This window comes from Caretta caretta, chromosome 4, assembly GCF_965140235.1.
Source record: "Caretta caretta isolate rCarCar2 chromosome 4, rCarCar1.hap1, whole genome shotgun sequence".
Taxonomy (NCBI): Eukaryota; Metazoa; Chordata; order Testudines; family Cheloniidae; genus Caretta; species Caretta caretta.
In genome coordinates, this window is record NC_134209.1 from 68,259,832 (window position 1) to 68,275,205 (window position 15,374).

General features: G+C 38.2%; 1 protein-coding gene across 8 annotated transcripts in view; it reads right to left on the bottom strand.

Moving 5' to 3' along the window:
• LRBA (LPS responsive beige-like anchor protein) overlaps positions 1-15,374 on the bottom strand; it is a 558,473-nt gene that overhangs the window by 200,179 nt on the left and 342,920 nt on the right. For all 8 annotated transcript variants that reach the window (XM_048847356.2, XM_048847351.2, XM_048847357.2 and 5 more), the window contains one exon: positions 1,623-1,740. In XM_048847356.2, coding sequence (XP_048703313.2) covers positions 1,623-1,740 — 118 coding nt within the window. The remainder of the gene's footprint in view (positions 1-1,622; positions 1,741-15,374) is intronic.

Consider the following 15,374-nt stretch of genomic DNA (forward strand, 5'->3'; position numbering starts at 1 on the left):
CACAGAGAAATAAGGGAGAATGGAAAGGTGGAGTATTTCGTTTGGAAAAAGTTGAGTACTTCTGGTACAAGGCATCAGAAATGGTAGTATAATTGGCAGAAGTCTTGAGGAAATCTTACTTGTCTACTAAACTACTGTTTCAATGCACTTTGCACAGGTAGGTATGACTGTCCCTTTATAAGAGCAAAACCAGATTTGAAATCAGCATTCAAATGCAGCATATGAAAACCAAATGTGTCACCCACGTGACTAGGTTTGGTCACACACTAAGAGATGATTTTTCTTTGGTTGAATATTGCTGGATTCAAAATTACTCAGGATAAAAATCAGGATATCACTGTGGACAATTCAGTCAAACCCTGTGCTCAATGCATAGTGACAGTTTCAAGAGAAAAAAATGTTAAGACATGAAGAATCAGTTACACCGGACCCTCACTAGAACGCATGTCTATATAGCACAAATTTGCACATAACACAGTCGCACCCATGGATCCCAAATTTAATTACTTTAATTGCGATTCATTTTAACACAGTCCCTGCTATAACACAGTCCCCGCGTTAACGCAGTACCGCGCCTGGATCCCAAATCCCGTGTTCTAGCGAGGGTCCGGTGTATATATTTCATCTGTATTCAGTTCTAGTCACCCCATCTCAAAAAAGGGAGCTGAAAATGAGGAGAGGGTGTCAGAGACTGGTGATGAAAATGATTAGAGGAATCAAGAGTTCTCTTTATGAAAAGAGGCTGAAAAGCTGGAACTACTGACTTCACAGAGGGGATGAATTAAACAGACATAAAAGAGGCATACAAAATAATGACTAGCTTAGAAAAATTCAATCACGTACTACTGTTTACCCTCCCTCATAACAGAAGGATAAGGAGACACGCAAAAAACAAATTTAAAACTGATAAAAGGATTTGGGTTTTTACACAATGAATAATTAACCTGTGAATCGGATTGCCACAACTGTCATTGAGGCCATGAGCTTGGTAGGATTTAGCAAAGGATTAGATATTTTTGTATACATGAGAAGAATATCCAGAGTTTCACTGAACATATTATTTGTTTTTATTTAAGACATTTAAATCTGGCAGATTATTCCATAATTGTCTATTCTGGGATTTCTTTGAAAACACCTGGAATTGACCACTGACAAAGACAGGATGTCAGACAATATTGGCCACTGGTCTCATTTAGTACTGCAGTTCTTATATTCCCTTGTCCTTAATACTGCATAACCAGCAACTGTTTTCCAACCACAAGAAAATAATAGTCTGTTTTAGTACAACAGATGAGAACACAGACATGCTTTAAGCAAAGTAAGTGTACAGAAAGTGCCAACTCAGCATTTGGACTGTAAATAGAAGCAAAAAACTTAATTGAAAAAAAAGTGAGTTATGATGTTTTACCCACAAGACTTCTCTCTGGAAAACTTTATACAGGAAAAAGTTATCCTTGAAATCTGAAGTATTTTTGTACACATAATTTCATTTTTTTAAATCAAAGACACAGCCTATATCCATTAAACAAAAACAACAGCAAATTCTAGGCAACAAAAAGTGAAATAGAAACACATATTGTCAAACCAAAATTCTTCATCCCTCCATTCCAATCCCTTGCTACCTCTGTTTGCCATGAAGATCTCCAATGCTGTATTTTGCAGGAGATAGCGTCGGGAAAAAATTGACCGAATCTCTGTGAACAGCCATTTTCCATGGAGTCCCTCTGTATAAGCCAGAATCTAATAAAATAAAAAGGGCCAATAAGTATTCAGAAGCAGACAGGACATTACATTATAAACAAACTATCAATGTAGACACCATCACATTTTTTCCAAAAGTACATTTGATCCAGGAAATGTGGAGATTCTAAAAATAGTTAAATCTGCAACTCCAGTAATATTTAAGAGTAAACTAAAACAAAACCTTAATTCAATCACTACATCAATAATGCACTTTCAAATTTGTAAAATATGAGAACTATATTTATGCAACTGATTTAAAAGATGATTTATGCAACGATCAGACTTTTTGTAATTAGTATGTTAGAGGCCAGCCTTTCCAAAGTGCTCAGTAACCAACAGCTCCCAATGAAAAACTGGCCACTTCATTTAGGTGCCTAAATGGGAGCCACGCTCTTTGAAATGTCTGGCATCAATAGTGGGTGCCGAGCACTTCTGAAAATCTGCCCTTATTGTTTTTCAAGATCAAATTTTTGATGTGTTTTTTCCTAGCCAAGCAATTGTTAGAAATTGTATGAAATATGTTACATTTCAGGATTAAATGACAAAAATAGTAATTTTTATGGAGGGCATTCACTTTTGACATTGGATTGAACTACATTTTATTTTAGTGTTGTAACATATAAACAAGAAAAAATACCTTTTTTTTAAAAAATGACCTTAAAAATTGTTCCTTATGTTTATCGTTAAGGTAATATTCATTCATTCTGGAAGTATAAAGGTTCACTGTATAAGAGGTTAAGTATCATTTTGTCAGCTAAGGTTAAACACAAACCTGCAAATGAACTCGGCATAATCTCTCTATGGAGTAAGCGGTTGTCAAAGTAACTTGTTACAATTCCTGTCATCCCAGCTGACAGACACAGATGCTTAGTCAGCCTTCACAATTCAAACTAATCCTATCTTTAGTCCTCAACCACTTTGTTTCTTTGCTGCACCAGTTTTGCCTTTTCATTTCAAAGCTTAATTATGAAGGTGTTAAGGGACAACAAGACTGGCACTTCTCTGACCCAGTTTAACAAAGCATAAGCAACAAGAAAAACTGAATTTAGATTTGTCAGAATAATTTCAATTAACACAATTATGTCGGACTTAAATGCACTAAAGCAAGGAAGGTAAATTTAAAGCTGGTAGTTGGTGCCACCACAACTCTGCTTACGCAATATATTATGTTAAAATCACTTTTTAAGACCCTCTGCAAATATTTAAAAGTGTTAAGCCAAATTCAATGCAAAAATATGAGCAAAATGTCTAATGAAATTAGCGGTCTTCGGTGAGCACGTAAGGACAGAATTTGGCCACCTACCTGGATACATATGTATGTGTGCAAGTATTATTATTATTATTTATATTCCAGCAGTGTCTAGAGACCCCAACCATTGTATACAAACATAGCATATAACACAGTATCTGCCCTGAAGAGTTTACAACCTAACAAAATACAAGACAGGCACACAAAAAACAAACAAACTAATAAGCAACAGCTCAGAAGCACAGAACTTGCAAGGTACAATGTCTCCTGATGTTTCCTCTTCAACCAGCCTCCCCTCAGCTCACAATGAAAAAATCCCCCAAAATTGTTATTTTTAAATCAAATTCTTGAGAGGCACATGAAAGGTAACGGTGATCGGTAATGGTTCCAAACCATTTCTGAAATTGGAGATATAGCAGACTTGGGACCATGTTAACCCTTTTCTTCACCTCTCCCAGCTAACTGACAATGCTGTGTACCCAGGAAACACCATGTAAGGCTTTGTTCCATTACATGTATAACAAGTACCAATGAGAAAGTATGACAAAAAAGTAGCATTGGTTGAGGAGGCAAAGCAGTCAATTCTGAAAACCTTGTGAAGGCAAAGATCTCTTTTACTTTACTCAGATGAAACTTCCAATAATATTTTCAAATCGAGACCTATGTCTTCAGAGATCATATTTAGGAGGGGCCAACAGAGGTAGCAATTCACAAAATTGCTTAAGCAAGAAAAGTAAAAATAATTATGACAAGCAGCATTGCTGTATGCACACACATTTTAGAGTCAAACATCAATTACTCAGATATTATGAGTTAAAACAGAAATCTAAACAATTCAATCACATTAAAAGGCTAAATACTCTTTTTTCCCCCAACTGGAGTCACTTATGACAACATGTGTACAATTAAACCATCAAATGGGAAAGTTTCCAATACACCTAACGATGAAAAAAAATGGATTTAAAAAGCTAACTTACAAGCGTCAGAGATACTTTATATTAATGTCTTTCACAGTCATGACAAAGCTATTGAATCCTATGCCAGAAAGTTTATAATAAAAACTCAGACTCAACTACAGATACATTACGAGGCACCTCTGTAACAATTCTTTATTCATTACAAATAGTTATCAGGAGCGAGAAGCAGCTGAGGCCTAGCTGAGCAAGACCTTCATTTCTTGTTGGAATACTATCTGCCTGGTCTGTAGCTTCACTTCAAAGTCTCTGGAGTTCAATTAAAACTGGATTAGGTGGAAGCAGACCTTCTTTGGGACTTTCTGTTCTCTGAAACTCCACACATACTGACAGCACCCTAGACAAAGGTCTAGCCCTCCAATGAACCAGTTGCTATGGAAACTGCATCATTACCATTGCTCTGCAGTCATCACACCAACTCTAGTAGTTTGAAAGATACAGAGAACACACTCTTCTTCAATGTTTGTTACTACATATGTCTTATGAAAACCTGGACCCTTCCTTTATTCAATCATTTCCAGCCTCAGAACATTTGATTTTACCAATAACTCACATTTCAGAAATATGAAGTATTTACAGAAATCAGTAAAGCAAATATAAAAAAATAAAAAGTCAGAATTTGTATTCTATTAAAAAGGGAGCAAAAATGTTTCATCTGTCTTACTTTCTTTGAAATTTTTAATTTTATAATTATAACTTTTGAAAATTAAAGACGGTTTCCCTTAAAAAAACAACATATCTCTTTCACTCATATGCCAGATAACATAGCATTTTGTTAATGTAAAGAAAGTTTCTTTAATGTTGCACAATAACCTAAGTTTAAAAGACGACTATTACTGGTTCTAAGGTTTTTCATTCATTGCCAATAATTTTGGAGTAACTACTTCTAAAACAAAGAGAGGCTAATGTGACTGTGTATTCTAATTTAATCTTCACAAATGATATAATCTCCCACCTCAAGAAAAGAAATGGAGAACTATTTCTAGGATTTTACCCTTTAATGTCTTTAACGCATTAGAGTTTCAAAACAGACTGAATAGGCAATAAATATATTTTTATCAGACATTAAAGAAAGAGTACACAACTTAAATGAAAAGTTAAAAACGCTTATGCTAAGTGATGGATTACTCTAAAATTCCATGGTTACAAAAACATCCTGTGCAAGCTGATCCATATATAGGCTTTAGGGATACAATGTAAACAAATAGCATGACTATGATAAACACCACCAGTTTATGTTCACCTCAGTACAATACCCTCAAGTCATGTCAAACAATATAGACTAAGGCCCTGATCCTGAAATCATATCAATTTGGGTGGACCTTTGCACAGCCCTACTGAAGTCAATGATATTCTGCATGGGTGCAGGACACTACCAGAGAAACCGAAGACTGAAGAATAAAGGGCAATTAGCCCCTGACTTGAATTTACATTTTAGGCTCTGATTTTGTAATTACAATTGAATCTATATGTGCAAGTTTCACAGCAGTAAAGTGGCTGCCCCTACATTGTTCTGTCATCTTGCAACGTGAACACAAAAAGCCGTAAAACTAGCTTCCACCCCTCCCTGCCCCCAATAACTGCTTAAAAGATTAAGAACATAAGAATGGCCATACTAGGTCAGACCATCTAGCCCAATATCCTATCTTCCAACAGTGGCCAATGCCAGGTGCCTCAGAGGGAATGAACAGAATAGGTAATCATCAAGTGATGCACTCCCTGTCGCCCATTTCCACTTCTGGCAAACAGAGGCTAGGGACACCATCCCTGCCCATCCTGGCTAATAGCCATTGATGGACCTATCCTCCATGAATTTATCTATTTCTTTTTTTGAACCCTGTTATAATCTTGGCCTTCACAATATCCTCTGGCAAGGACTTCCACAGGCTGACTGTGCATTGTGTGAAGAAATACTTCCTTTTGTTTGTTTTAAACCTGCTGCCTATTAATTTCATTTGGTGACCCCTAGTTCTTAAGTTATGAGAAGGAGTAAATAACACTTCCTTATTTACTTTCTCCATACCAGTCATTATAGTATAGATGATCATCATCATAGCAGTCCAACAACAGTATCTCTCCATGTTATATTAAAACATGGGGTCATATTAAATGGTTACAATTTTAAAGATTACTATTATACTCCATAATAAAAAAATATTTTATTAAAGGTTAGAAGAACAACATTTTATTTTAAATTTTAAGCAAATCAATCAACTATTGTATACTCAGTTTTAGAATAAAGTATTATTGATCTTGAAAATGTGAATACTCTAGAGGTAATTAAGTCTGCAAATGGGTTATAGAACTGAAACAGTAATTGAATAATTACATCATTTTTATGTGCAAGGCAGCTTAAGTACCACAAGTAAAATAAAAACCAAATAACTGATTTCAACAGCTGCCTCATATTTTTATATTTTGTACTCCAAAATGAAATGTCTATTTGAAACCCATTCCTAAAATAGCCATATATTGTGTGCATTCAGAATAAAGACATATGTTTGCATTTCTGTTTATTCGTTTTCAATCAAAAGACAACCTATAGTAAATTATTGCTCTGAAAAACCAAAGTATGATGGTTATAGTAACCTTAATCTTTTTATGTCAAGTTTGTATAGAAAGTCATGAGCTTACAAGCAGCTAGATTTTTACAAAAACTGATGTATGATTTTCTGTGTAACTGGCTCTCGATCACAGTATTTAAGCTGTGTTAACAATATTAAATTCTGCATTTTCACATATACTCTATTTACACTACTTGTACACCAGTAAGCCATATAATTGTAGCTTATCGTTATATAGGATTTGTTACTAAAACAAAGTCTTACTGTGCTTCTTGCTTAATAAAGTCCAAATACAGCTGACCTAATACCAAAAAAAAAAAATGTTAATGATAATTTAAGAATGCATAACTGTTATTAAACATCACAGGGCTTATTGGCATCATTTTAGATGTTTCATTCAACACACTGCCAGAACAAAACAGAAAACAAATCATATGGGGGGTAAGTAGTAAGAAAATGGTTGATTTTAATCAATTGTTAAATATTTACTCAAGCAGTTGCTGAATTCTTCATTCTAGCAGTCTCCCCTCTACCCCCACTACAGTCTGAAATACCATTCTATTCCAAATTTTCATGGGTGACAAATTCAATTAAACATATTCATTACTTTAATGTTCCACTTGGCAGTTTTAGCCAGCATAAAGAATTAAAAATAAATAAATAAATGCTCTGTGACCTTTGTATCGATCAGACTAAAATGGTTTAAGCCTGGCTGTGGGTGGTGGAGGGTTTGGGGAAAAAAACCTCTCATGTTTTCTCTTCCAATTACTGGAGAAGATGATAAAACCACAGCAAATGATGTATCAGCTCATTTTATCTTATCGCTTTGGGGCTAGGTGACAATGAAGTTCATATTTCACTGGTTCCCATTGAAGATTGTGAAAATTACTTGCCCTTATGACCTGAAATTTTACTAGAAGACAGAAATTTCTCTTCTTCAAAGTAATGCAATTTTTCAGATGTCAACCTTTAGCCGAGCTTTAAAAATTAATTTCATTTATATTAACCAATGATATTGATATTTTCACAGAACACTCTTTGATACATGAAGTACGGATCGGCAAATCGATGTTGTTTTAGATGTGTAAAACTATTTGATTTTAAGCTGCTAGTACAGATTTACAACAAACTGAAATTCCTATATAATAAATAATATTTGTTCTGGCCTGATGCACCTCAAAGCCCCTGGCCTGTAACTAATTCAGAGTGCTTAGTTAGGATTTTATTCCTAATCCTGCTCATATTTAGAAGAATTTGCATAGTAAAGGATATACAAATAAAAACCCTTTCTTTAAAAATAAATAAGTCATATGCTGCCAGAGGCTGACGTGTGCTTGATGTGGTGGAAAACACCTTTAAGCCTTCAAAAATGGTAGCGAAATACTCAGCTGAATTTACTGAGATTGAATCCCTCTCAAAAAGAAAAATTAATGCAGGTCCGAGTGTCTAAAGAGGTTCCTTCATTAAGAGCAGAAAGGAACCCAATGAACAGGACCTACCCATAGGTTTGATTGTTTGTGTTTAAAATTAGAACAGGAAAATTTTATTCATAACCTTTTCTTAAGGTCAGTGGGGTGCTCCTGGCCTGAAGCACCTCACAATGGCTCCTCAGTTGGCCTCAAATTTAGTACAGATGTCAGCACCCAATATCCTATCTCCTCCTCTGCACCCAGTAGCTGGTGTAAAGAATTATTCCTTTAGGCTATAAGTGACCCATACCCTAGCTGGTCTGTAGTGAGCAGGACCAGTGGGTAAAACTCCTTGCCATTGGCAGAAGAGGTTGATATGAAAAAACAAAACAGGGATTGGCTGCTTCATGTGACTGTTAATGGGACACAGAGCCTTCAGTTACTACATCACCAGTTCAAACTTTTCTCAGCAGAGCAGTGGCGGTTACTAAGACAACGGATACAGACTGGTACATGAAGACTTTACTTTTCAGCTGGGGCAAGAGAATGAAGAACGAGGTAATTATCTATGAGTGCCATGGTCTCTTCATCTTAATCGAGATGGTGTACACCTTTTGGATATGGGGAGACAAAATGCTCAACATATATATCTTAATATAGGATGAGGTCTGGATGCTAGCAGGGTATAACAGTTAAGACAATTTGTCCTAGGAAAAAGATGTTTGATTTCTCTCAGCAACAATAGAATTAATCAAAGTTTTAGTTGGTTCTCCCATCCGTACCGGGTCAGGACTTGGAGTAACAACTCTTTGTTGCAGATTAGACATCCGGCTCCTTCAAGAAGAAAGGGAGTTGGATTTTCAGGGAGCCCTAAATTCTTATAAGACCAGCGTGAGGCCTTGGTTTAGAAAGCCCCAGTGAATGTGCCAGAGTGCCACTTGAGCATTAGTAGGGTTTGCACATCGAAGGGTAGAGAAGGTCAATAACTACTTGGCATGGCTACAGCCTTCCACCTTTTACTGCTGCCAGACCAAGTTGCCTTTAGGAATTAACAGTACCAAATTTTAAATAAAAGGCTTAATACAGTTACAGCTACTTAGCCAAAAGATACTAATTTCTGTCTCTATTTTCACTGGCTCCCTGTCACTCAGTTTCTACATCACCAATTTAAAGACAGCCCAAGATTGGTAGTGACCAAACTTGCTGCTGTCCAACAGCTGTTCGGTGGCATATGTGAAACAAATCTGTGGTCTCAATCTGCTTCCGGTGAACATGTGTGAAAGTTACAACAACCATTTGGCTCAGACTCAGATGTCAAAAACTTTGAAGTTGCAAAGTACTAATTAACAATTTACTACTACTGAGACAACTAAGTGCAACCCTTAAAAGGTGGTCTCTCTTCAACATTAGCAGGAGGTGTGGAAAAATAGGTGCTGCTTCTACCCCCATGGATAGAAGGCTTCAGTCTCTAGAGCTGTCAATGCAGCACTTACCACAAGCACTAAATTAATTTTTTATTAAAAAAAAATCAGAAATTCTTGCCTGCTCTCTAGGATGTTATGTTGGACAAATAGTTCTCTAGGCAATCTCCGTCTTTGCCTCAGACACAATGATATTTGTCTTATCTACAACACATTTCTGTACGTCACCAGCAAAAAAATTGCAGCAATGCTTTCGGGTCATCAGGAAAAAAAAAACACACTACACCAACTATGATATTCCCAACCGGATCTTCTGTCTGTCCACTCAGACTATATCTCTAGCCTACATACACAGGGAAGAAGAATGGTGACTACATGTAGCTTTAACAAAGTTTCCCTTCAGTTCTTGTCACAGCTTTCACAATATTAGTTACACCACCTTCACATATGCAATAAACTAAAAGGACTGCAAAAAGACTAACTAAAACACATCTCTTAATACACAATCAATAGTTAATGGGAATAAACTGTATTTATATGAATGTATTGGGTGATCTCAGTTGATACTGCCACATTAAAATAGGAACCATTGTTTCTTTAGGGGAAAAAACATGTTTAAAACCAAAGCTGAACAAATGTATGATCATGTATGGATTCAGATACACAGAAAAACGTTTGTTTATAGATCTACATACACATGAGGTGGAGGCCTATGTTGTCGTACCGGTGTAATTCGTAAAATATAAAAAAGTCGAAAATGGCTGAGAACTTAAAAATCTGCCAGTAACAGACTAAATCCCAGTGATGACTGAACCTGGTGATATGCTGAAACAAGAGCTCTCAACCCTGCCTGTAGCTGTCTCCATGCTTCACGCTGACTCAACTAATATTCTAGGCTTCCAAGTGAGGCATAGAGAGTTACAATCCTATAATCTTATTGTATAGACATAAGAGAGGGGAAAGGGAGGAAAGAGAGAGCGTGCTCATGCACATGAACAAACAAGATTATATTAATGTAGGAGGAACATAGGAATTCCCTTACGGGCCCAGATCCAAGATACATCCAGTCCAGTATCCTTCTCTCCAACAGTGGCTAGTACCAGTTGCTTCAGAGGAAGGTGTAAGATCCCTGTAGTAGCAAATGTGGGATAATCTGCCCCTCACATTAAATCTCAACTTGGTCTCTCTAATAGTAACAGTTAGAGACTCGCTTAAGCTCTGAAGTATTATAGCACTTCCAAAATCTGTTCTGAAGTATTATAGCACTTCCAAAAATTACATTTAATTATAACAACTCTGGATATTCTTGCAATACATATAAATGCCCAATTCTTTTTTGAACCTTACTAAGTTCTTGGCCTCAGTGATTTCACAGGATAATTAGTTCCAGGCTAAATACACTTTGTGTGGGAAAAGTATTTCCTTTTATCAGTTCTGAAAGCGCCAAATTTCATTTCCACCAAATGTCCCCTCTTTCTTGGGTTATGAGACAGGATGCATCTGTTAAGGCTCTTCAGGTACACTTTATCCCTAGGTAGTAGTAATTCCTTAAGTTCTTTGCATCAAATGCTTGAAGCAGAGAAGTTAGACAATGCAGGTGGTACAGGTGATGTCTCACCATATATGATTCATCACTCATCATGTGGATGGGGTTGGTGGGGCGGGGTGGGCAGGAGAAAAAGAATCCTTATGCCATGATTACTCTGCTTGGATTCTGTGCCTTATCTTGTCGGGGTTGGCTGTGAGCTGCTCTGTAGCCCAGAATCTCTGTAACATCAAGAACTACAACTAATTCCACACCTCCTAACTCTTTTTCTGTCCCCAGGGCTTGTAGAGAGTGGGAGAGAACACAGTGCTATCTATGTTGCCTTACATTGCTCAGGCATTTGAAGTTCTCCTCCCCAAACCCTGGTGGCTCATTTACAGCTCCACCAAAGCAGCATATAGAGACCAGACCAGGGGCCAGATACAGTGCCTACGGTCACTAAAGAAACACAGACACCAAATATACATGAACTGAGTAAGAATCACACGTCCTGCAAGAGTAGATATATTTCTGGAGCAAGAGAACTGACCACATCTATCAACCTTAAGGTTTTTCACTATGGCCCATCATTATAGGAGCTCAGCAGCTTTCCTTTTAGGATCATTCACTTAAATAATTTGATATATTAAAAATAAACATCTCACAGAATCATAGAGAATTAAGGGCAATATGGAGCAGTGGGTTAATATAACAGCTGCTGGCTTTCACCTTTGTAGGATGTAAAATAAATGTAATAGGCCTTGATTCTTCAACCAGATGTCCTAATGCAGATCCTTGCTCCCCGGGCTGTTTAATGCCCAGACACTATAGGCTTGTGCCTAGAGCTTCTGGAGTTACATGATGAGGGGATAATCACATCTTTCAGTATTCCAAGCGATTGGAAAAAAAGAGAGTCTGAAAATGTGACTCAAGCGTAACAATGTCTGCCTTGGACTGCTGACAGCCTTAAAAACAATTCTGAAGTTATGAACTGCCCTATGAATCTCAATGGGAGGTTAAGTCAGAGACTGACTGCTTGAAATCAGGGGGAGGGCAATAGAAGCCACCTACATGGCCCCAACAAAGGATTCTGTATACACAAAGAGAGTGGGTAGAGGGATCAGCCCACCAACCCAAGAAGATACAGCCTGGCTGCCAGAGAAAGTACTGAGGTGCCTCCTTATTATCACTCCTGTCTCTTGGAGGGTAAGAAGGGTCTGCTACCACTGGAAGCCCAAAAACAAAGGGGGGCCAGTTGCAACTCTTGAGAGAGACAAGGAGACCTCATGTTGCCCCTGCACCTCTGAGAAAGGAGAAACCTTTCCGTCACTGCCATTTTAGGTAAGGGACAGGGCATCAGGATTGGGGCTATCAGCTATAGACAATCTCATGGTGTATCAAAGGGCTCAGATTGCTTTAATTTGGCTTTGCCTGCAACAACACAGAATACCATGCAAGTCATTTCAATTCTGCACAAGGAGTACTTTTGCATCTACCAGTATGGCAGAATTGGGATCTTGGTTTCTTGTGTATATTTCTCCACATCACAAAACTGCTGTACAATTTTGCACAATTGGCACTGGGGTCCAGTGGCAGACTGGGAAGATATAGGGTGTACATGAGAGAGTGAATCACACTTCAGACTGGAGACCCAAATATGCAGGGGTAGGCTGGGACTGAAGTATGGGTGAAGTTCCACAAGTACCTAAGTACCTGTGATCTCTTGTCATTTCAAATAATAAGGATATTTCCTTCCATGACAAGTTGACTGGGCAACAAAATGTCAGATGAAATTCAGAGTTGATGAATGCAAAGTAATGCATACTGGAAAACATAATCCCAACTATATATACAAAATGATGGGGTCTAAATCAGATGTTACTGCTCAAAAGAGAGATCTTGGAGCCATTATGGAGACTTCTCTGAACAGATCTGTACACTAAGTGTCAGGAACCATTAGGAAAGTGATAGATAATAAGACAAAAAATATCATAATGCCACTTGCTAAATCCATAACTTGAATCCTGAGTGCAATTCTGGTCACCCTATCTCAAAAACTATATATTAGAATTGGAAAATGCACAGAGAAGGGTAACAAAAATGATTAGGTGTACCGGAAAACTTTCATATAAGGAGAGATTAAAAAGACCGGGACTGTTCAGCTAAGGAAAACAGACAACTAAGGGAAGATATGATAGAGGTCTATAAAATTGTGACTGGTGTGGAAGAAGTGAATAGGGAAGTGTTTCACATAATACAAGAACCAAGGGTCACCCAATGAAATTAATAGGCAGCAGATTTTAAAACAAACAAGGAAGTATATCTTCACACAACACACAGTCAACCTGTGGAACTTGTTGCCAGGGGGTGTAATGAAGGCCAAAAGTATAACTGGGATCAAAAAAGAATAAGAGAAGTTCATAAAGGATAGCCAACATGGTCAGGGATGCAACCCCATGCTCTGGGTATCCCTAAGCCTCTAACTGCCAGAAGCTGGGACTGGAGGACAGGGGATGGATCATTTGATAATTGCTCTATTCTGTTCATTCCCTCTGAAGCATCTGGTACCAGCAACTGCAGAAGACAGGATACTGGGCTAGATGATCTGTCCCAGAATGGGAGTACTTGTGGCACTTAGAAACTAACAAATTTTTTAGAGCATAAGTTTTCGTGGGCTACAGCCCACTTCATTGGATGCATAGAATGGAACATATAGTAAGAAGATATATATATACGTACAGGGAAGGTAGAAGTTGTAAGAGGCTAATTAAGATGAGCTATTATCAGCAGGAGAAAAAAACTTTTGTAGTGATAATCAAGATGGCCCATTTAGACAGTTGACAAGAAGGTGTGAGGATACTTAAGGAAATAGATTCAATATGTGTCATGACCCAGCCACTCCCAGTCTCTATTCAAACCCAAGTTAATGGTATCTAGTTTGCATATTAATTCAAGCTCAGCAGTTTCCCCTTGGAGTCTGTTCTTGAAGCTTTTCTGTTGCAAAATTGCCACCATTAAGTCTTTTATGAAGTGGCCAGAGAGACTGAAGTGTTCTCCTACCGGTTTTTGAATGTTATGACTCCTGATATCAGATTTGTGTCCATTTATTCTTTTGCATAGAGACTGTCCAGTTTGGCCAATGTACATGGCAGTCGGGCACTGCTGGCACATGACGGCATATATTACATTGGTAGATGTGCAGGTGAACGAGCCCCTGATGGCCCGGCTAATGTGATTAGGTCCTATGATGGTGTCACTTGAATAAATATGTGGACAAAGTTGGCACTGGGCTTTATTGCAAGGATAGGTTCCTGGGTTAGTGTTTTTGTTGTGTGGTGTGTGGTTGCTAGAGAGTATTTGCTTCAGGTTGGGGGGCTGTCTGTAAGCGAGGACTGGTCTGTCTCTCAAGATCTGTGAGAGTGAGGGATCATTTTTCAAGATAGGTTGTAGATGTTTGATGATGCGCTGGAGAGGTTTTAGTTGGGGGCTGAAGGTGACAGCTAGTGGCATTCTGTTATTTTCTTTGTTGAGCCTGTCCTGTAGTAGGTGACTTCTGGATACTCTTCTGACTCGGTCAAGCTGTTTTTTCACTTCAGCAGGTGGGTATTGTAGTTTTAAGAATGCTTGAAAGAGATCTTGTAGATGTTAGTCTCTGTCTGAGGGACTGAAGCAAAGGTGGTTGTATCTTAGAGCTTGGCTGTAGACAATGAATCGTGTGGTGTGTCCTGGATGGAAGCTGAAGGCATGTGGGTTAGTATAGCAGTCAGTAGGAAATGGACCACTTGTGTGGATTGGTCTAGGGTGAGGTTGATGGTGGGATGGAAATTGTTGAAATCACGGTGGAATTCCTCAAGGGCTTAAGGTGCCACAAGTACTCCTGTTCTTTTTGTGGATACAGACTAACACGGCTGCTACTCGGAAACCTGTCCCAGAATGACAGGTTTCAGAGTAGCAGCTGTGTTAGTCTGTATCCGCAAAAAGAAAAGGAGTACTTGTGGCACCTTAGAGACTACCAAATTTATTTGAGCATAAGCTTTCGTGAGCTACAGCTCACTTCATCGGAGGCATTCAGTCCCAGAATGGCCATTCTTCTGTTCTTAAGTTTGAAGTACAGGATATACAGGTAGTTTATGTATTTATGGCACCTGGAAGAGGAGTGAAACACTACCTCATTTCTGGGAGAGGAGCATATCATTCCCCGCACGGGTTAGGAACAAGTTCACAACTATAAACTTTTCAGACTTTACCCATGAAGATATCAGTATCTCTGGCACAAGATGTTGTGCAGTGGAAATGAGGCTGCAGGGGATAGTGAGGGCAGTCAGTTTGGTGGCTGTCACAGAAGCCCTCATTGTTGACGACTCGATGAAGATTAAGGGACAAAGAGATTAGTCCCTTCTTCCAGCAGTATTCAAGGACTACCTGTTTTGATTGGTTGGGATTTTTCAGTGTGGTAAAGTAATACAACTTCAGTATCTAGCACAAATAG